A 22,390-nucleotide genomic window follows, 5' to 3' on the forward strand; every position below is an offset into this window, starting at 1 on the left:
TTGCGCAGGAAAGGATGTGGAAAACTTATTCTATGTAATCAATGACCGTGTTTTATTTACTGGCCATCTCCAGCAGCCAATCATGGGGAGACTTAGGAGTGGAAAGGAGCTCTCAGAGAAGAAGGGTGGGGCTGGGGAAGGAGGCCAGAGTCCACCCTGCTCTGCCATTCCGTCACTTTGTGCAGGTCTCCCTGTCTTCATAAATTTTATTGAAGAGACCCCCTAAAGCCCAAGGCCTCCGTTTTACATGTGAGGTGAGCAACCAGCTCGTGGGGGTCTTGTCACCACAGGCATTTCAACGCTCAAGGACGGTTGTTGTGCACAGAATGGACTTCTTAAAATTACTTGGGTTCTCACTTAAAAATCCAACTTCTTAAAGTTACGAATTCCAAAGGCGAACTTTCCTGAAGCCTCAAATTTCCATCTATAAAGTATATTGCTTGATTCACAAGTGGAGTGCTTTTATCTAAACAGAGAGACAATCACTCTGCTTGTTACATTACGTAGGTTAAGACATAAGACATTTAGGAACTCAGTTAAATCTCCTTAAACATTTGAAGTACCTTTATTCACTAAATGTAATTGATTTTTTAAGTACTCTAATGCTGACAGGGCAGGTTTAAACCCTAATAAGCAAAACTTTAACATTTCATTTTTATAAATCTAATAAAGTTAATATATAAATATAGCAAAATTCAAGTTCTCTTAAACAGTTCGAATGGTTTGCAAATAGAGTTGAACATAGCTTGACTCTTATTAACTTAAAATCACAAGTCTAAAATCAATCACCCCTTTTAAATTGAAGCCACATGGCCAATCTTCCAGTATTCCTAAGATGCCAGAATTTCTTAAACATTAAAAACACTGAGATTAGCCTCAATTTAACCCCAAAAGAATTAATATTATGAATGTCTGTTCTACTTTATTACTTCTAATTGTTCCTCTTTATCTTCCACTTGCCCCATTAAAAGGAGGAGGCAGGGTGAAGATGTGTTATCTCAGATGGACTGATGAAACAGGTTAAAGAACATGGGACCTCACTACACTTGCTTCTTGCTTGGAGATCTGAGACCAGGGTATAGCATCTGAGTGCTGTGTGCTGCTGGGATCATCTTACCTGTTACAGACAGACCTTTATAACTCTAGATCAACAGCCTTCAGCTAGGATTGGTGTCACAGCCTTAATCTCCTGGCATCTCTTCAGTTCCAGTCTTTTCACAGACCGACCTAGATAGACGGATGTGCACGTCACCCAGCCAACTCCCTTCATAACCTCCTCATCTGGCTTTGCCCACATTCTAACAATAGTGCCCACTGGACGCCCAACATTTTCCTTTCTATCTCTAGCAATCGTCACAATAACCCTCTAAGATGAATATCCCTGTGCCACTTTGTAGACGAGAAAAATGAGGTTTAGTGAAGCTAATTGACTCAATTGTCAACATAAATGAAGGGCTTGGAGTTTCTTCTGAGACCCCTCCAATGGTCTGATGTCCACTTTATCAAATGCCATGTTGAATTCTTTCCCTATCATGCAGTTTCGTGTTTTTCCTGTCTCAGATCTCCTTTAATTATCAGCATCCTTTCTCTCATGCATGCCTTCCTGGGGTCCAGCTGTACCACAACTTCACATTTAAAACCCTTTATACTCCCTCAAAGCAAAAAATGAAGAGCTTTAAAATGAAGGTAAAAATAGCGGGTCCTTCTGTGCTAATGAAACTTGACATGGAAAACCAAATGTCAGGAGAAATGATGATGTTATTTAAATTCTCCTAAAGTGAGAAGCAAGTTTATTCATGTCCTTTCTGTCACCACCTTTTATATTGGCTCATAACTTCTTCTTTTGCTTCGAAAATTATGAGAAAAATAAACTGGCTTTAATTTTATAGAACAGTGTTAAATATCACACTGGACTATGGGCTATTAATTTGGCAATGAAAATGTAATCAAAGAGTTTTTAAGGACTCAGAATGATTTTTTCTTGATCATTATGAACTATATTTTATGTAACACCATATTTCTTTTCCTTGCAGACAGATAAGCTTAAAGAACTTAAGTGAGGTAAGTAGCCATTGTGTCCTAGGAAACAAAGAAGGGAATTTTTGTGCAAAGTGTCTGTGATTGGCAAGATACTTAATTATCATAATAGAAATGCTCAATATGTTTTAATATCCCTATTTTAAAGGTGGTAAAACTAAAGCAAAACCAAGTAAGCTCAAGATTTTAAATCAAATTCCTATTTTGCCACCATATTCTGTGTTTATTGGTACAGTGATGAGAAGAGCATGCCCATGACTCATGGAGGGCATCAGGTTTCTACCGAGGGCTTCCAGCCTCTAGCATTTCAGAAATAAATGTTGGAAATTGTGTAATACTTTGCTATTTGTTCTTCACAAGAGAGACAGGACTGCAAAGTAGAAGGAATATGAGATACAGAGTTGCCCAAGCCTGAGTTAGAGTCCCACTCTGCCACCAACCACTTTGTGAACTTGGGCAAATCCTCCTGCCCCCAACAAACCACCCCATTCTGTTCTGTTTTCCCAATCAAAAAATAGAGGTGGGCATCCTCAACTTGGCAAAGCTGTTGTGACAAAGCCAGTCAGTCAGAGTCAGCACGTAAATGACCAGGTGAGCAGTAGAGGCCCAATAAATGGCATGAAAGTCAGGTAAGATGGAACTATCTTAGAGCCCTCTTAGATGTTTACTTTCTTAAGCCCCCAGAGACGTTCCTTAAGCAGATGGTAGGTCCTCACTTCACTCCCACTGGCCTCCTAAGGGATTTGGTTCTTATCTTAGTATTTGACCTTTGCTCTTACATCATCTAGAACGTAAAGGTTGATCTCTTTCTTTCTCTCCTCCTTTCTTTTGGTGTTGAGAACTCAGACTCTGTGTACCAGTGCCAAATTGAATCTCGGAGACAGTGTTTTGGGTAAAGTAGAAAAGAATAGCTTTATTGCTTTGCCAGGCAAAGGGGGACACAGTGGGCTCCTGCCCTTGAAAACTGTGTGTCCCAACCCGGGAGGATTTGATGAGGAGTTTTTTGGGGGTTTTTTTTGTTTTTTTGGTTTTTTTAATTTATTTTATTTATTTATGGCTGTGTTGGGTCTTCGTTTCTGTGCGAGGGCTTTCTTCTAGTTGTGGCAAGAGGGGGCCACTCTTCATCGCGGTGCGCGGGCCTCTCACTATCGCGGCCTCTCTTGTTGCGGAGCACAGGCTCCAGACGCACAGGCTCAGTAATTGTGGCTCACAGGCCCAGTTGCTCCGCGGCATGTAGGGTCTTCCCAGACCAGGGCTCGAACCCGTGTCCCCTGCATTGGCAGGCAGACTCTGAACCACTGCGCCACCAGGGAAGCCCCAGATGAGGAGCTTTTATAGCAATAGTTCAAGGGCAGGGTTGCTGATGAGGATCAGGGTATGGGCAGGGCCTGAGTTCCTTTAACCTGGCCTCAGGTGGTCTCCTGATATGTTTCTGTGGTTTTCGAGGTTATCAAGCTGTGACCTTCTCTCTGGAATGAAGAATGCTTCATCAAGTAGTTAACATCTTCCATTTGTTGGGGATTTTAGTTCTGCAGAAGAGCTCAAAGATATTGCTATGCGTATCCCTTGAGGTGGAACCAGGACCCTGCCCCAAGGCTGCACTATTGTTTCTTGGCTGCTCCTCCCTTGTCTCGGTATCCCCTCCCTTCCCTGATTAGCAACTGTTTGAATCTGCCCTTTGGGACTCAGAGAAGGTCATGGAGTCTGGAGTCTGTTCCCTACAAACAAGGAACAGGGGACACAGAAAGGCTTCTGTGCCCAGGAGCCCCACAGGCTCCTGCTCGGTTTTACTTTCTCCCTTTTTTCTTTCTTCCTTTCTTCCTCTCTTTCTTTCGTTCTTTCTCTCTCTCTTCCTTCCTTTCTTCTTTCCTTCCTTCCTCCCTTCCTCCCTCCTTCCCTCTTTTTTTCTTTCTTTCCTTCCCTCTTTTTTTCTTTCTTTTTTTCTTTCTTTCTTTCTTTCTTTCTCTCTTTCTCTCTTTCTTTCTTTCCCTCTCTCTCTCTCTCTCTCTTTCTGGTGTTATGAGAATGTTAAAATTGAGTCACATTTCTAGCTTGTCTGTCAAACAAGATATTTATGACCTCTAATCCACAAGACAATCATGTCAAAGAGGATAACACGTGACTGCTAAATGAGAGGTGCTGTTCAAGACTTCACTCAGCTTACCCTCTTCTGGGAGTTGCTGGACTTCCCAAGTGCCACCAGGAAGGAGGAAGTTGGGGTGGTCCTCTGCTGCTGGGGGAACCCACACATCTAGAGGAACTCCACCTCTTTCTTCCTGTGGGTTGGTTTATGTGTCCCGAGTAGGCGGCTACTCAAGATGACCTATATCCATAACTCACTGGTCAGTCTAAAAGGACAATAGCCCCACCAATCACAAACAAGCAAGAAGGAAATGGGGAGGTCAGTCTTAAACAGCAGGGATCATACAGGACTCTTTGTTTTTCTTGCAACTTTGGTTGGCCTTCTGCTAGAAGTGGATATTATCTAAAGAACAACAAGGCCTAGTGGAAAAACACGTTCTTCCTCCTTATCTTTTGCCAAGACACTTCCTCATTGTTTGTTTGGGCTGAGAGTCAAGGTCATTTCTCTATTTCAAAAGCCCATCTCATAGGGCACATACCATGCTTGTGTGAGTGTTAAGTGCTTGCTCAAATTATATCTTGGGGACCAGAATTCATTCCAGCAGAAATAATGTGCCACCTGCCCCAATTCAAATTCACATAGCGCTTTATAGTTTTCAAAAAGTAGAAATTTATTGTCTCCTTTAATTCTCAAAAAAAAAAAAAAACAAAAGAAAGAAAGAAAGAAAACCCTAAGAGAAAAAGAAGCTTCAGAGAGGTGACAAGAATTGCCAGGATTCCCACAGCTGGCAGATGGAGCCACCCTAGAAAGCCCAGAGTCCCGATCTAATCCCCATGCCCATGACTTTGCCCTAGAAAATACAGAGGCACCCCTGAGGTGAAATAGTGGGGAAAAAAGGAAGTAAGGAAGGGAGGAAAGGATGAGAGGGAGGGAAGGTGGGAAATAATAAAGAAGGCATTACTATTTAACTTGAATATGCTAATTTTCTAACCAAAAAAAAAAGTTAAAGTAGGGAAACTAGAGAGATTTCACTCCATTTTTCTAATTGCATTTGATTTTAAATCCAGAGCCCTCAAGCAAAAAATTGGCTGGGTCTCAATTCAATAAAAAAAAGTGTTCCCCCAGACAGATGGCTTCCAGGCTATTTTTACAACAAGGCTTTCTCCCCTCCTTTGACAAGCCTGAGAACCACAGCCACAAATGATTGAGCACTTTGAACTGTCAGGTTCAAAGTCCTGAGGAAGACTCAGTGGGGAAACTTTCAAACCACCCATAAAAATGGATTCATTCATTACACTTTTTACATAGCCTATAGTTTTGCTTTTATTTACTGTCCATGATGAAATGTATGTCCTCTTTCCAGAAAACTAGGGGATGCCAAGTTCTTTGAAACAAAAGGGCTTGTCTGTTGGTTAGCCTTAGACAAGATGTACAATGCCTCTCAAGCTATTTATTGATAAATGATTCTTGTCTATGAGGCCAATGTGAGTCAGGAGATCTGGGCTCCAGGGTCAGCTCAGCCACAAGATAACTCTGAGAATCTGAGCAAATGGCACCACCTCTTTGGACCTCATCTGCAAACCACTGGCTTTAACTTTTCATGGACCTCAGACCCTCAGACCCTCAGTCTCAGACTTGATGAAAGGTATAATAAACCTTTCTCACCCCAGAAAAAAAAATGCACATATTTATAGAGGAAAAAAATTTAGCTTTTAATTTCAGAAGGTTCATGGACCCCACTAGGCCATCCAAGGACCTCTTGCATCCCCCAAGTTAGGAAGCTTTAGTCCAAATGATTGATACCTGTGGACTTTCTCAGCTGATGCAATGCATGAAATGGACTTCAGAAAATTATTTGCAGTTAAGTAAATACTTCAGCAAATACTATACTTCTTGCAAGGCATTTTGATTCTTCAAGAATATAATAGGACTCGAATACAAGTCCCATAAGCACATAGACTTTCATAATGAAGAATGATCAAGAATTCTACTACTATTAAGGAAAAAAAGAGAATGAAAATGTTTGAGAAGAGAAATGGCTACATTTAACAAGAATACTGTGAATATTTTCATGTTAATTTTTAAAAATAAAAATTCCGAAACAGGTATAAGAAAATTAACCATGGCTTTCATCACTTAAACACAACCTCTATTAATATAATATTTTATCATATCTCTTCAAATCCTTTTTCCTACAAACACACACATACCTGCTTCTAAATATGTCATAAGCCCAGTTTTGTTTTTTTTTTTAATTAATTTATTTATTTATTTTTGGCTGTGTTGGGTCTTCGTTTCTGTGCGAGGACTTTCTCCAGTTGCGGCAAGCGGGGGCCACTCTTCATTGCAGTGCATGGGCCTCTCACTATCGCGGCCTCTCTTGTTGCGGAGCACAGGCTCCAGACGTGCAGGCTCAGTAGTTGTGGCTCACGGGCCCAGTTGCTCCGCAGCATGTGGGATCTTCCTGGACCAGGGCTCGAACCCGTGTCCCCTGCATTGGCAGGCAGATTCTCAACCACTGCGCCACCAGGGAAGCCCAGCCCAGTTTTTAATCCTGAACATTTTATGTAACTTTGAGATATACTTACAGTGTAATCTTATTCCATACTCTACGTAAACACTTGCAATGCATTTCTAACATTCCAATAGTGAGTATAGCACCAAAAATTACCTAATAGTTCTCACTTAGAGGCTTATATAGATTGTTCCCAGTGTTTCAATATTATAAGTAATGATGTACTGCACATCTTTGTACATGGAACTTGATCCAGATTTCAGGTTGTTGTCTAAGAAAAAGAAACTCATCAATGGAATTTTGGGGATAAGAATAAGAGTATTTCTAAGGCTCCTAATAGCTATGGTTAAATTGGTTTCCAAGAGTCAAAGCAATCTATAGTCCCATCAGCAGACTGTATATTTGCCTGTTACATCACACAAAGAGTATAAAATTTTTATTTTTGCTTAGTCTTTTGGAGGATTATTCGTAGATTTTTAAAAATCTGTCCTAACAAAAATGTTGCCCAAACTCTATTAACCAACTGCTCTAAAAACACACATAGTATAATGTAAAATTCTCTACCACTAAGAGTAACTCAATGTTTGTTTTTTTTTAATTCAATACAGGTCCTTGGAACAGAGAAAGGTGAACTATTTATATTTGTTTTCTTATCCTAATATCATTAGGTTAAGTCCTATTTCCAGGTTAATAGCATTAGTCATTTTTTTAAAGGATTACTTGTTTCAGGGCCTGGGATGTATGGACACGTATGTGGGTGCATGATGACGTGATCCAGATGGATGCAGGACCTCAGAGTCTATTCAGGAGTCCTGTGGTCTGAACAGGGTGATTTAAATTGGGGGTGGGGTAGAGGTCTTTCTTCAGCTACAGGCTACTGACAAGGAGGCACACTGTCACCCCCTGCCACTTGGGAAAGACATTGCTGGCCTGCTGCTCCAGAGAAGCTCTTGGTCTCTCCATCTTTGATGTCACCTATGCATACACACATAAGCCCTCATGCACGCACGCATACACACGTGTGCACACTGCGGGTGTCACTGCTGTGGAAGCATGCAATCCAACACTTGCTAGATGGCAGGATGCTAATCTGGTGATACCTTCATGCCCACCTTTGGGATACTGTTCACCATTCACTTAGAATGATGAGTTATGTCCAGAGCCGAAGGACCTGAGCTGTGGCCCAAAGAGTTAACACAGGCAGCCTACTTTGACAAAGCAACATTGGGCTAAGATTTCAGAGGCTCACCACCAGCTCACTGTGTGTTTTGGCCAAGTTGCACTGACTCTGTGAGTCTCAAGTCTGCTCTTTTTACATTGAGGAAGTTAGACTGGAGCGGGACCTAACCTAGGTTTGTGGATTCCCAAGGGTTTCTGATGGAGGAGTGAGGGTCTGTTGGCAATTCTAAATAATTTTAAAATCTAAAGGAAACTGTGCCCTTTTCCACAATAAAGCTCAGCATCCTACTGAAATTGTTGAGGAGTTGTTGCCTCAGGCTTCAGTGATTATCAACCCAGCAATGTGACATTGATCAGCTCACAGAGGTGGCTGTTGATGACCTGAAATGGTTTTATGGGATGTATGACTAGCGGACCAGTCACTGACTCCAATCACTTTTCAAGTAATGACAGCCCTTCAGTCAAAGGTGTCGAGTTTGTGATCAACCTTGGACACAGCACAGAGTAACAGCCAAAATTAAGACATGTCAGTGTTTATGCTTCCTTAACTTTACTACTTACCACTGCAACTGGAAGAGTGTTTTACGGGATTCCCTATCATAGTATTATTATGTGCCCTTGGTAATTCTCGATGGCTAGTTAAAATCTATCCAGGATGAAAAGGAAATAAAAAGTGGTGACACCAATGACATATGTAATTACTGAATAAGTCCAATTCCTGTGGTTGTCAAAACTTTTCAAAACTTGAAGATCAAAGGGGAACAACTGAGAAAACGCACGTCCAGTGGGAACCAGGTGGAAACCGCTGGTCTATAATAGAATCCTGGGAGCTCTCCTGCCCTATCACAGGAGAGACAGGAGAATTCAGGTGTGCCTGGGCCAGCATCAGGCATCCCCCTACCCTACATTGCTCGGAATAGTTCTTAAGTTTAACATTTTTGTTTATGTTTCTATGTAAGTTTTCATTTGAATGGAGAATTCAACCTCGGTGCACTTCCACTTCAAGCCCTTCCAATACCAAATAACTTCCAATGACATATTCTATATTTTGGCAAGTTCAAGGATGAGTTCCAGATTTAATATTTTTTATAATATTATTGAATATTCAACATTCAAAGCAATTTTTATAGCCTCAGGGAGAAGCCAGTCCCAGGAGCCAGGGTTACTGCAGAACACGTGGGTTACAGTTTCCACTAACCACGAACAGCTTACTCTTAATAATCAGAGATTACTTGGATGAAATTATAGCAGTTCCAGTAGACGTCTAATGGTCCCCAATCATTTTCCTTTTGCAACCTGCCCAAATTCTGTGACGCCTTTACACAGTTCCTCATCACCAGATGAAGCCTGAATTATCTCACCTGTCACAAAACCAAAGTCCTCAAGAGATTCCTCTTGCCATTGCCAGGTAAGGAGCCAGGAGTCCCTTGCTGGGTCCCGGCTTGGGGGTCAGGCATGTGTTGTCTGGGGTGATGACTCACACAGGCTTCCTGAGAAAGAGAAACTCTGGCCTTTCATAATGAGGCCCAGTGATGAGGGCCCAGGGAAACCTGTGAATCACAGTTGTTGTTGAAGTTAATAACATTGTTCTTCCTGCACTTTATAAGTGATTGATTGCGTGTTAGAGACGATATTTGAAAACATGGTTATTAAGTAGGGAGGATTAACTGGAATGGAGGCTAGTCAACCTGGGAAGAAAAGTTGGCTTTTCTAACTAGTCTCAGTGGATGACACAGAGAAGCTGACGATTACTTTGGAACAGCACTTTATAAATGGCCAGGGTTTGAAAATGCCATTATCTGATTAAATACTTGCCTGATCAGGTTATTGTGACAAATGTCATCCCAACAGAAGAGTCAAGGAAACTAGTAAGGCTCAGGCTGCTGATTCATTAGCCAAGGTCACGTACGTTAGTGGTAGCTTCCTTAACATACAGTCTCCAAAATTAGTGCCATCAGGCCCTCCTGACCCCAGTCTGACCAATGGCTCCAGCTCAGTTCATGTCACTCTCCACCGCCTCCCAACACAGGACATTTGCATGTGCTATTCCTCTGCCTATAACACCACACTCCCATATTTCCCTCTCTCCACCCTCTCCCTACTTGGAAAACTCCTCTTTATCCATCAGACCCCAGCTTAAAGCCACCCTGAATACAAGAGGTAGTTCTGACCCATTCCCCAGAGGGAATAAATGAGGCCCAGAGAGACTGAGCCTCTTGCCATTGAAATCAAGTCCAACTCCACTCTTCAGTAGCCCATCACGCCTACACTGACTTGATTTTAAAAATGCAGCCCATAAATCTTAACTTTCCTTGGTGCCTGCCCACAGTTAAGGTGCTCTTTTATTATTTAATGATACCCTGTTTGTGATGGAATAGAGTATTGCTTAGGAGGGAGCCCCTGGAACCATACTGCCTGGCTTCCTCACTTACAAACCATGTGGCCTTGGGCAGTGTCACTCACCTTCCATGTGAAGCTGAGAGCAGGGCCAGACCTGTTCAACCTGCCCATGTGCCCACTAACCACCAGCTCTCAATGCCATTGCCAGGCCCTGTATGTCAGGGGCATGGTCTCCATCCCCCACTCCCTTCCTCTCCCTCACTTTCTTGTCCTATTTCACACCTTCAGCAACTTCGTTCTCACTCTTTGATCTGTGGACATTAGGACTACAGTGTCATAACTCTTATTAGGCTGTTTTCAGTTTAAGGCCCAATCTGACACAAAACTCTTGCCCATACAATAAGTTCATACTCTTTCTTAATGTAATTTTCTAAAAGGAAACAAAAAACCATCATATTATAGTGAAAAGATAATGAGATTTTAGTTGGGCCCACATCTGTAGTAGTTGTTATTCAGTGTGGTTTGGCTTCTTTTGTTTGTTTGTTTAATTGAACGAAGTCTCCTGATTTTTCCTCCTCTCTTAACTGGCTGCTTCTTCTAAGTCTCCCTTTTAGGCTTTTTCCCAAACTGACCCCTGAATATTGGTATTCCTCAGATCCTTCTGATGTCCTTTTTTCTGTCAGTAAAAGTGTAGGCAGTTCATCTATCCCTACAGTGTCAAGGGTCAACTCTATGTTGATAATTACTAAATCTCTATCCTCTGCCCCAACCACCCTTCTTAGCCCCAGACCCATATGTCCAGCTACCCAATGGGCAGTTTTCCTTAAATCAGTGACAGGTATCTCAAACTCAGTGTTGGAAACTGAACTCTTCATTTCTACTTTCATTTCCGGACCAACGATCTCCTCCTACAAACTTTCTCACCTCAGTAAATAGTATACTGTCTTTCCCATCTTCACTTTTCCCATCCAAATCATTAAAAACTCCCAAAATTCTCAAATCTCAACTCAAAACAGGTCTTGAGTCTATCCATTTCTACCCATTTCCCCAGCTCCCAACATAAACCAGCCACCATCAACTCTTGCTTAAACAGTAGCCTTCTAATGATACTTAACATCTTCATACCCTACCTTCCATCCATAAGGAACTACTTTCTGGTCTCTTGCAGAATAAGCCATGTTTTCTTGCCTCTGAGCCTTTGCACCTGCTGTTGCCTATGCCTGGAACACACCATTACTCCTCACCAATCTCCTATTCACCTTTCAGAAGTCAGTTCAGTTAGCACATGTCCCAGGAAGACTTTCCTGAGGATCAAATCAATTTTGTCTGGATTAAGTGACCTTCTTCTGCTACCACAGGATCTTCTGCTGTGCTCACCTCTATCGTGGTGTTTACCCCACATTGTGATTATGGTATAATCATGTCTTCCCTCCATAAATTAAGCTGCTTTAGGGTAGAGGGCATGTCTTATTCATTTGCTATCCCCCAAAACATACCACGTACTTAGTAAATGCTCAATAAATGTTTATAAAATGAAAGAATTATCATTTCTATTTTAGTTTAGGTAGTTTTTTTTTTTTTACTTATATTTTTATAAACTTTGTACACGAAACCTAGAATATCCTCAGAGGATATTCCTATTCTCTCAACATTTTCTAAAAATCCTGAAAAATTAAGGCAGTGAAATTTTGCTATCTGTGATTTTTTTTTTTCAGATATTTAACAAAATTGTACACTGGCTCCTAGTAAAGGGATCCTGGTTTTATCAGAATCGAAGGCTTAGATAGCAGGAGAAGTCTAACCAGTGATGACAGCACAGTGTGGTGGTTCAATGATCTAATGGCATTTTTATCTACCAAGCAAATCATAAGACCCCAGGCTTCTGTGGAGATAACAAAAACCAGATATGTACTCAGTTGATTTCATTGGTGCTGGAAAAAGGCTAGATTTCATTGAATTAACCCAGGGGCTTTGTTCAATTGCACAGTCGTGGCATAGAGCATGCTCCATGTAATTAGATTTAACTGTAGGAGCACCTAGAGTTTAAAATGACGATGCCAACAACAATAGGAAATGAACCAGAAAATCAGAGCTGAGTGTTACATAAATCCAAACATTAGGTAAAGTGCCAAGTAAAGCCATTGGTAAACAGTCTTTTTTTTTTTTAATAAATCTATTCTTTTATTTATTTATCTTATTTTTGGCTGTGTTCGGTCTTCATCGCCGCACGTGGGCTTTCTCTAGTTGCGGCGAGCGGAGGCTACTCTTCGCTGCGGTATGCGGGCTTCTCATTGCAGTGACTTCTCTTTGTTGCAGAGCATGGGCTCTAGGCGCATGGGCTTCAGTTGTGGCACGCAGGCTCAGTAGTTATGATGCATGGGCTCAGCTGCTCCGCGGCATGTGGGATCTTCCCCGACCGGGGCTCGATCCCATGTCCCCTGCATTGGCAGGTGGATTCCTAACCACTGCACCACCAGGGAAGTCCCAGTAAATAGTCTTGGTAGCATCATTACTGTGTTTAGAAATGCATATCGTTTTATTGCCTTTTATTACGTTTTTATAATCCCTTTTTATTTATCAATTTCCTTGTAATAATCCACACAGTTTTCTTACCTAACTCACATTAAGAAGGAATAAAATAATTTCTATGCTTTTCTTCTTTGCTATGGCTGACTCTCCTTCAATTGGTAAACAGATACTATAGAGTAGGAGCCCCATCCAGCCACATAGCATTTTCTATAGTGATTGTAGCTACAAGGCAAGTCTAAATTCATAGCTTCCAAAAATAAAGAATTTTGATATGTGCTCACTGAAGTGACATGGAAGGAACTTATGTGGGTAAGTCACTTTGTTCCATATCTAATGTTCATCTGTATTGAGAAAGGAAGGAACCAGCATTTTATCAACCTTACAAAACAGACAATTTTTCATCCAGTAAAATATAAAGTGCTCTGTAAATATGACAGGCCATGAGTACTGACCCAGCATGGGAAATACTAACGTTCTTTCAATTGTAACATTTCCTTTAGCTCTTCATTCGTGACTCACAACCACAGTGTACAAAACAGAGGTAAGAACACTTTATGAAAGAATTATAAAATAAGTAGGTTAAGTCATACACTACGATATTCCTGCACCGTGACTTAGCTTTTGTGAACCTCAGAGCCTCTGAGCTGATGCATGTAGATGTAATTCGCTTGTTTTCATTGATAGGCAGCATTGCATCACATTAATATAATATTAATCCATAGTTAAATACGATCACTTAGGTGTTTCCAGCTTTTTCCTCTTACGAACATTAGTTTGTTGTGAACAATATTGCTGATGTCTTCCCCTGTGTATAATATGTACATGTTTTCCCAAGTACTTAATATGATAAGTTCTCTTTCTAAGAGTGAAATGGCCACGTCTTAGAATATTCCTCTCTTCAGTGGCACTAGATGTATTTTCCAAAGTAGACGTATCACTTTGTTTCACCAACAGCGTATGAGACCCCATCGTTCCCCATCATTTCCAATGGTTGTTTTTTGGCAAACTTTTAGTTTTTGCCAATCCATTGGGTGTAAAACAACTTTATCTTAAGAAGAGTCTGTGAAATGGAGAAAATAAAACCGACCTCTCTTACTAATTGATTGTAAAGATAAAAATCAGAAGGATACCATGTCCATGGAGATATCGAAAGCAGCCTATAAATATAGTGTTATATTACTGTTGGTGATGGGTTTTGATATTGTTAGTATTATATGGCCCAAACTAGATCTGTCATGTTCTTTTTTCTTTCTTTCTTCAATCCTATGCCATGGAGATTCTGTGTTCAGGTCTAATCTTTTGATCTCTCTCTGCTGAGCCACAAGAGAGGGCTTTAGGGCTGGAGAAAGTGAACCCCATGGGATAGAGTGGGAAGGCCGAGGGCTCTACTGACCTTGGTCCCAGTTCTGCCTCTCTGAGATTCACCCTCCTCTATCCACAAAATTCAAATAATGATATTAACTCACAGGGTTAATACACACACACACACACACACACACACACACACACACACACACAGCCCTCGCTTTGCGCATAGTAGGCAACTGACACATTTTAATATCCTTCCTTCTTTTTTGCATTCCCTTTCCTTCTCCAGGGATTCTCCACCTAACTGATCCTGTGAGACCAAGTTTCCTCCCTGTCCTCCATCATGTCTTTATTTCTCTTCTGCCCTATGCCATCTGGGCCTTAGATTGCAAAACCAATATGAAAAACTAATTTGGCCAGGTACACATTGCTAATAAGAGTTTCCCAAGAGAGAACTCCTTTTCTAAAGGGAGGTGAACAAAGGAGGCTGTGATTAACCCAGTGGCTCAATCCTTGGAAATTAAATGATAGGAACAGTAGTCCTGGAGGCCAGATCTTGGTGTATGAAAATGAAAAGACTTGGAGTATCCAGGTGGAAGGTCCAAGGCCTGAACGGGCCCAGAAAGGGCTTTACTGATGGGGGTTTTGAGAATGGAAATGTTGCAGAAATAGAGAAACAGAATCATAGATTAAAGAGGAATCCAGAGCCTTGACCTGAAAGACAAAATCTTGCACAAATAGAGAGTGGGGACCTTCAAGTTGGTGGAGGAGTAAGACGTGGAGATCACCTTCATCCCCATAAATACATCAAAAATACATCTACATGTGGAACAACTCCTACAGAACACCTACTGAACACTGGCAGAAGACCTCAGACTTCCCAAAAGGCAAGAAAATCCCCACGTACCTGGGTAGGACAAAAGAAAAAAGAAAAAACAGAGACAAAAGAATAGGGATGGGACCTGCACCTCTGGAAGGGAGCTGTGAAGGAGGAAAAGTTTCCACACACTAGGAAGCCCCTTCACTGGCAGAGACTGGGGATGGGCAGGGGGGAACTTCGGAGCCACGGAGGAGAGCGCAGCAACAGGGGTGCAGAAGGCAAAGCAGAGAGATTCCTGCACAGAGGATCAGTGCCGACCAGCACTCACCAGCCCGAGAGGCTTGTCTGCTCACCCGCTGGGGCGGGTGGGGGCTGGGAGATGAGGCTCGGGCTTCAGAGGTCAGATCCCAGGGCGAGGACTGGGGTTGGCTGTATGAACACAGCCTGAAGGGGGCTAGTGCTCCACAGCTAGCTGGGAGGGAGTCTGGAAAAAGCTCTGGACCTACCTAAGAGACAAGAGACCATTGTTTCGGGGTGTGCAAGGAGAGGGGATTCCTTCCCTGTCTGTCCACAGACAGCAGAGCACTGCCTGAACGAGCTCCAGAGATGGGTGCAAGCCGTAGCTATCAGCTCAGACACCAGAGACAGGCATGAAACCCTAATGCTGCTGCTGCAGCCCCAAAGAATCCTGTGTGCAAGCACAGGTCACTATCCACATGCGCCACCCACCCCCCCGACCCCGGGAGCCTGTGCAGCCCGCCACTGCCAGGGTCCCGTGATCCAGGGACAACTTCCCCAGGAAAACACACGGCACTCCTCAGGCTCTTGCAATGTCACGCTGGCCTCTGTCACCTCAGGCTCGCCCTGCATTCCAATTATAACTACAGTACCCCTCCCTCCCCACGGCATGAGTGAGCCAGAGCCCCCTAATCAGCCGCTGCTTTAAACCCATCCTGTCTGGGTGCGAACAGAAGCCTGAGGGCAACCTACAGGCATCTGTGGGGCCAGAACCAAAGCTGAACCACAGGAGCTGTGCAAACAAAGAAGAGAAAGGGAAATTTCTCCCAGCAGCCTCAGGAGCAGCGGATTAAATCCCCACAATCAACTTGAGGTACCCTGCATCTGTGGAATACCTGAGTAGAAAATGAATGTTCCCAAAATTGAGGCAGTAGATTCTGGGCGCAACTGTAGACTTGGGGTTTGCTGTCTGCAACTGACTTGTTTCTGATTTCTATGTTTATCTTAGTATAGTTTTTAGCACTTGTTATCATTGGTGGATTTCTTTATTGGTTTGTTTGCTCTCTTCTTTTTATTACTTTATAATTTTTTTTAATTATTTTTTTATTTTAATTCTTCTCTTTTCTTTCTTTTTACTTATTTATTTTTCTTTCTTTTTTTCCCCCTTTTCTTCTGAACTGTGTGACTGACAGGGTCTTGGCGCTCTGGCCTGGTGTCAGGCCTGAGCCTCTGAGGTGGGAGAGCCGAGTTCAGGACATTGGACGACCAGAGACCTCCCAGCCCCATGTAATATCAAATGGCAAAAGCTCTCCCAGAGGTCTCAGTCTCATTGTTAAGACCCAGCTCAACCCAATGGCCAGCAAGCTCCAGTGCTGGACGCCCCATGCCAAACAAATAACAAGACAGGAACACAACACCACCCCTTATCAGAGAGGCTGCCTAAAATCATACTAAGTTCACAGTCACCCCAAAACACACCATCGGACACAGCACTGCCCCCCAGAAAGAAAACATCCAGCCCCACCCACCGGAACACAGGCACCAGTCCCCTCCATCAGGAAGCCTACACAAGCCACTGAACCAACCTTACCCACTGGGAGCAGACACCACAAACAATGGGAACTGAGAACCTGCAGCCTGTCAAAAGGAGACTCCAAACACAGTAAGTTAAGCAAAATGGGAAGACAGAGGAACACACAGCAGATGAAGGAGCAAGGTAAAAACCAATCAGACCAAATAAAAGAAGAGAAAATAGGCAATCTACTTGAAAAAGAATTCAGTGTAATGATAGTAAGGATGATCCAAAATCTTAGAAATAGAATGGAGAAAATATAAGAAACGTTTACCAAGGACCTAGAAGAACTAAAGAGCAAACAAACAATGATGAACAACACAATAAGTGAAATTAAAAATTCTCTAGAAGGAATCAATAGCAGAATAACTGAGGCAAAAGAACAGAAAAGTGACCTGGAAGATAAAATAGTGGCAATAACTACCACAGAGCAGAATAAAGAAAAATGAATGAAAAGAATGGAGGACAGTCTCAGAGACCTCTGGGACGACATTAAACACACCAACATTCAAATTATAGGGGTCCGAGAAGAAGAAGAGAAAAAGAAAGGGTCTGAGAAAATATTTGAAGAGATTATAGTTGAAAACTTCCCTAACATGGGAAAGGAAATAGTCAATCAAGTCCAGAAAGCGCAGAGAGCCCCATACAGGATAAATCCAAGGAGAAACACACCAAGACACATATTAATCAAACTAATCAAATTAAATACAGATTAAAAATATTAAAAGCAGCAAGAGAAAAGCAACAAATAACATACAAGGGAATCCCCATAAGGTTAACAGCTGATCTTTCAGCAGAAACTCTGCAAGCCAGAAGGGAGTGGCAGGACATATTTAAAGTGATGAAAGGGAAAAACCTACAACCAAGATTACTCTACCAAGCAAGGATCTCATTCAGATTCAACAGAGATATTAAAACCATTACAGACAAGCAAAAGTTAAGAGAATTCAGCAGCGCCAAGCCAGCTTTACAACAAATGCTAAAGGAACTTCTATAGGAGGGAAACAGAGAAGGAAAAGACCCACAATAACAAATGCAAAACAATTAAGAAAATGGTAATAGGAACATACATATCAATAATTACCTTAGATGTAAATGGATTAAATGCTCCAACCAAGAGACGTAGACTGGCTGAATGGGTACAAAAACAAGACCCATATATATGCTGTCTACAAGAGACCCACTTCAGACCAAGGGACACATACAGACTGAAAGTGAGGGAATGGAAAAAGACATTCTATGCAAATGGAAATCAAAAGAAAGCTGGAGTAGCAATTCTCATATCATACAAAATACACTTTAAAATAAAGACTATTACAAGAGACAAAGAAGGACACTACATAATGATCAAGGAATCAATCCAAGAAGATGATATAACAATTCTAAATATTTATGCACCTAACAGAGGAGCACCTCAACACATAAGGCAAAATGCTAATAGCCATAAAAGGGGAAATTGACAGTAACACAATAATAGTAGGGGACTTTAACCCCCACTTTCACCAATGGACAGATCATCCAAAATGAAAATAAATAAGGAAACACAAGCTTTAAATGATACATTAAACAAGATGGACTTCATTGATATTTGTAGGACATTCCATCCAAAAACAACAGAATACACTTTCTTCTCAAGTGCTCATGCAACATTCTCCAAGATAGATCATATCTTGGGTCACAAATCAAGCCTTGGTAAATTTAAGAAAATTGAAATCATATCAAGTATCTTTTCCAAACACAACACTATGAGACTAGATATCAATTACAGGAAAAAAAACTGTGAAAAATACAAACACATGGAGGCTAAACAATACACTACTAAATAACCAAGAGATCACTGAAGAAATCAAAGAGGAAATTAAAAAATACCTAGAAGCAAATGACAATGAAAACATGATGATCCAAAACCTATGGGATGCAGCAAAAGACATTCTAAGACGGAAGTTTATAGCAATACAATCCTACCTCAAGAAACAAGAAACATCTCAAACAACTGAACCTTACACCTAAAGCAATTAGAGAAAGAAGAACAAAAAACCCCAAAAGTTAGCAAAAGGAAAGAAATCATAAAAATCAGATCAGAGATAAATGAAAAAGAAATGAAGGAAACAATAGCAAAGATCAATAAAACTAAAAGCTGGTTCTTTGAGAAGATAAACAAAATTGATAAACCAGTAACCAGACTCATCAAGAAAAAAAGGGAGAACACTCAAATCAACAGAATTAGAAATGAAAAAGAAGTAACAACTGACACTGCAGAAATACAAAGGATCATGAGAGATTACTACAAGCAACTATATGCCAATAAAATGGGCAACCTGGAAGACATGGACAAATTCTTAGAAAAGCACAACCTCCTGAGACTGATCCAGGAAGAAATAGAAAATATAAACAGACCAATCACAAGCACTGAAATTGAAACTGTGCTTAAAAATCTTCCAACAGCAGAAGCTAACACACCATTGTAAGGCAATTATACTTCAATAAAGATGTTTAAAAAAAAAAAAAAAAAATCTTCCAACAAACAAAAGCCCAGGACCAGATGGCTTCACAGGAGAATTCTATCAAACATTTAGAGAAGAGCAAACACCTATCCTTCTCAAACTCTTCCAAAATATAGCAGAGGGAGGAACACTCCCAAACTCATTCTACGAGGCCACCATCACCCTGATACCAAAACCAGACAAAGACGTTACAAAAAAAGAAAACTACCGGCCAATATCACTGATGAACATAGATGCAAAACTCCTCAACAACATACTAGCAAACAGAAGCCAGCAGCACGTTAAAAGGATCATACACCATGATCAAGTGAGGTTTATCCCAGGAATGCAAGGATTCTTTAAAATATGCAAATCAATCAAGATGATACACCATACTAACAAATTGAAGGAGAAAAACCATATGATCATCTCAATAGATGCAGAAAAAGCTTTCAAGAAAATTCAACAACGATTTATGATAAAAACTCTCCAAAAAGTAGGCATAGAGGGAACTTACCTTAACATAATAAAGGCCATATATGACAAACCCACAGCCAACATCATTCTCAATGGTGAAAAACTGAAACCATTTCCTCTAAGATCAGGAACAAGACAAGGTTGCCTTCTCTCACCACTATTATTCAACATAGATGATGAATGAATGAAATTAGAACACTTCCTAACACCATACACAAAAATAAACTCAAAATGGATTAAAGACCTAAATGTAAGGCCAGACACTATAAAACTCTTAGAGGAAAACATAGGAAGAACACTCTATGACATAAATCACAGCAAGATCCTTTTGACCCACCTCCTAGAGAAATGGAAATAAAAACAAAAATAAACAAATGGGACCTATTGAAACTTAAAAGCTTTTGCACAGCAAAGGAAACCATAAACAAGATGAAAAGACAACCCTCAGAATGGGAGAAAATATTTGCAAACAAAGCGACTGACAAAGGATTAATCTCCAAAATATACAAGCAGCACATGCAGCTCAATATCAAAGGAACAAACAACCCAATCCAAAAATGGGCAGAAGATCTAAATAGACATTTCTCCAAAGAAGATACACAGATTGTCAACAAACACATGAAATGATGCTCAACATCACTAATCATTAGAGAAATGCAAATCAAAACTACAATGAGGTATCACCTCACACTGGTCAGAATGGCCATCATCAAAATATCTACAAACAGTAGATGCTCGAGAGGGTGTGGAGAAAAGGGAACCCTCTTGCACTGTTGGTGGGAATGTAAATTGATACAGCCACTATGGAGAACAGTATGGAAGTTCCTTAAAAAACTAAAAATAGAACTACCATATGACCCAGGAATCCCACTACTGGGCATATACCCTGAGAAAAACATAATTCAAAAAGAGTCATGTACCACAATGTTCATTGCAGCACTATTTACAATAGCCAGGACATGGAAGCAACCTAAGTGTCCATCGATAGATGAATGGATAAAGACGATGTGGCACATATAAACAATGGAATATTACTCAGCCATAAAAAGAAAGGAAATTGAGTTATTTGTAGTGAGGTGGATGGACCTAGAGTCTGTCATACAGAGTGAAGTAAGTCAGGAAGAGAAAAACAAATACCTCCTGCTAATACATATCTATGGAATCTAAAAAAAAAAAAAAAATGGTTCTGAAGAACCTAGGGGCAGGACAGGAATAAAGACACAGACGTAGAGAGTGGACTTGAGGACACGGGGAGGGGGATGGGTAAGCTGAGATGAAGTGAGAAAGTAGCATTGACATATATACACTACAATATGTAAAATAGATAGCTAGTGGGAAGCAGCTGCATAGCACAGGGAGATCAGCTTGGTGCTTTGTGACCACCTAGAGTGGTGGGATTGGGAGGGTGGGAGGGAGACAGAAGAGGGAGGGGATATGGGGATAGATGTATACATATAGTTGATTTACTTTGTTATACAGCAGAAACTAACACAACACTGTAAAGCAATTATACTCCAATAAAGATGTTAAAAAGAAAATATTGCACAAATTAAAAATAAAGAACAATTAAAGAATGGAACAGCAGTGTTAGTGAAGTGGGACGGTCTTCAAAGACATGAGTCCAGTCAAGTACCCTCTGGCTGGAGTGGATCATTAGTACTGGGGTCATGTAGATTGTTCTCTACTCATCTTTAAAAAAACAGGTTGCTTAAAGAAACGGCCTGGGGTGGACGAAGGAAATGTTTTGGCCTCCAGTGCCTTCAAATACCATTAATTCCTTTTTTAGTCAACAAATATCTCACTTTGCTGTACAGCAGAAACTAACACAAATTGTAAATCAACTATACTCCAATAAAAATTAATTTTAAAAAATATTTTTAAAAAAACAAATATCCACCAAGTTCATGGTTTATGCCCCATTGGGCTGGGCCCTAAGCATACAGAATAGAGACAGCCCCATCCTTTAACTACCCAGTGCTTGAACTCAGTGATGCCATCAGCTTACTGAGTGATGTTCATTCTCCTGGGTAAAAATTCACCCTTGGGTCACCAGTGCTTTGCAGAAATTAGATGTACAGAAAATAGCACACAATCCAGGCACACATGGAGTTCTGAGTCTAGTGGGCTCACTAAAGCTTACTGGTTTTAAGTTGAACGCTTCAGATGAGGGAGACAGTACTCTTCACTTAGACTCATGAAGACTACTTCTCTGTCAATGTAGATATCATTATCCTTACCTAACAAAAGAGAAAAAATTTTGAAAATATTCAGTTACTCTTGATAGCTAAGTTACTACTTGATAAACAGACTTTGCTCAATTCTCTGATAAATGAATTCAAGCTAAGCTATTAAGAGCCTAAGTAGATGGATCTCAGGACAAAAAGAAAATGATTTTGATATATTGGAAGAGAATCCAGAAGGGTTTGGTGGTACTCCAAAATAGTAACATTACTCTCTAAATTTGGGGTGGTGGATGATTTCTTTTCTCTTTTGTTTGTTTTAGTTTTTGTTCACTAATGTTTTCCTTTCTATCTGCATTTTATAAATGTTCTTTGAAATATATGGCTCTTTACCTAGAAAATTATTTTTTAAATTTTATGTAAGAGTAAGGTTAAAATTTGCTAATAAGTATGGAGAGCTGCTTAAAACACAATGGTTTTATTCTAAGTTTCAAAAGAAACGTCTAGAGCTGTTTCTCTAATAACACTAACAGCAGTAGCATTTATTGAGTGACTAGTATGGATTAGGCACTGTACTAAGCTTTATATACATGAGAATTTTCAAATATTAGTAAATATTGATGTCAGTA

The 22,390-nt window shown here is 40.8% G+C and overlaps 1 protein-coding gene across 1 annotated transcript in view; it reads left to right on the forward strand.

Moving 5' to 3' along the window:
* The window catches only part of CLNK (cytokine dependent hematopoietic cell linker), a gene marked incomplete at its 5' end in the record, with an annotated part of 116,215 nt that overhangs the window by 64,816 nt on the left and 29,009 nt on the right, over positions 1-22,390 (forward strand). Inside the window, 4 exons of the mRNA XM_082391594.1 lie at positions 2,034-2,061; positions 7,244-7,262; positions 9,141-9,222; positions 13,184-13,224. Of these exons, the coding sequence (XP_082247720.1) occupies positions 2,034-2,061; positions 7,244-7,262; positions 9,141-9,222; positions 13,184-13,224 (170 nt within the window). The remainder of the gene's footprint in view (positions 1-2,033; positions 2,062-7,243; positions 7,263-9,140; positions 9,223-13,183; positions 13,225-22,390) is intronic.

The sequence above is a fragment of the Balaenoptera borealis genome (assembly GCF_965194805.1).
Source record: "Balaenoptera borealis genome assembly, chromosome: 4".
Lineage (NCBI taxonomy): Eukaryota > Metazoa > Chordata > Mammalia > Artiodactyla > Balaenopteridae > Balaenoptera > Balaenoptera borealis.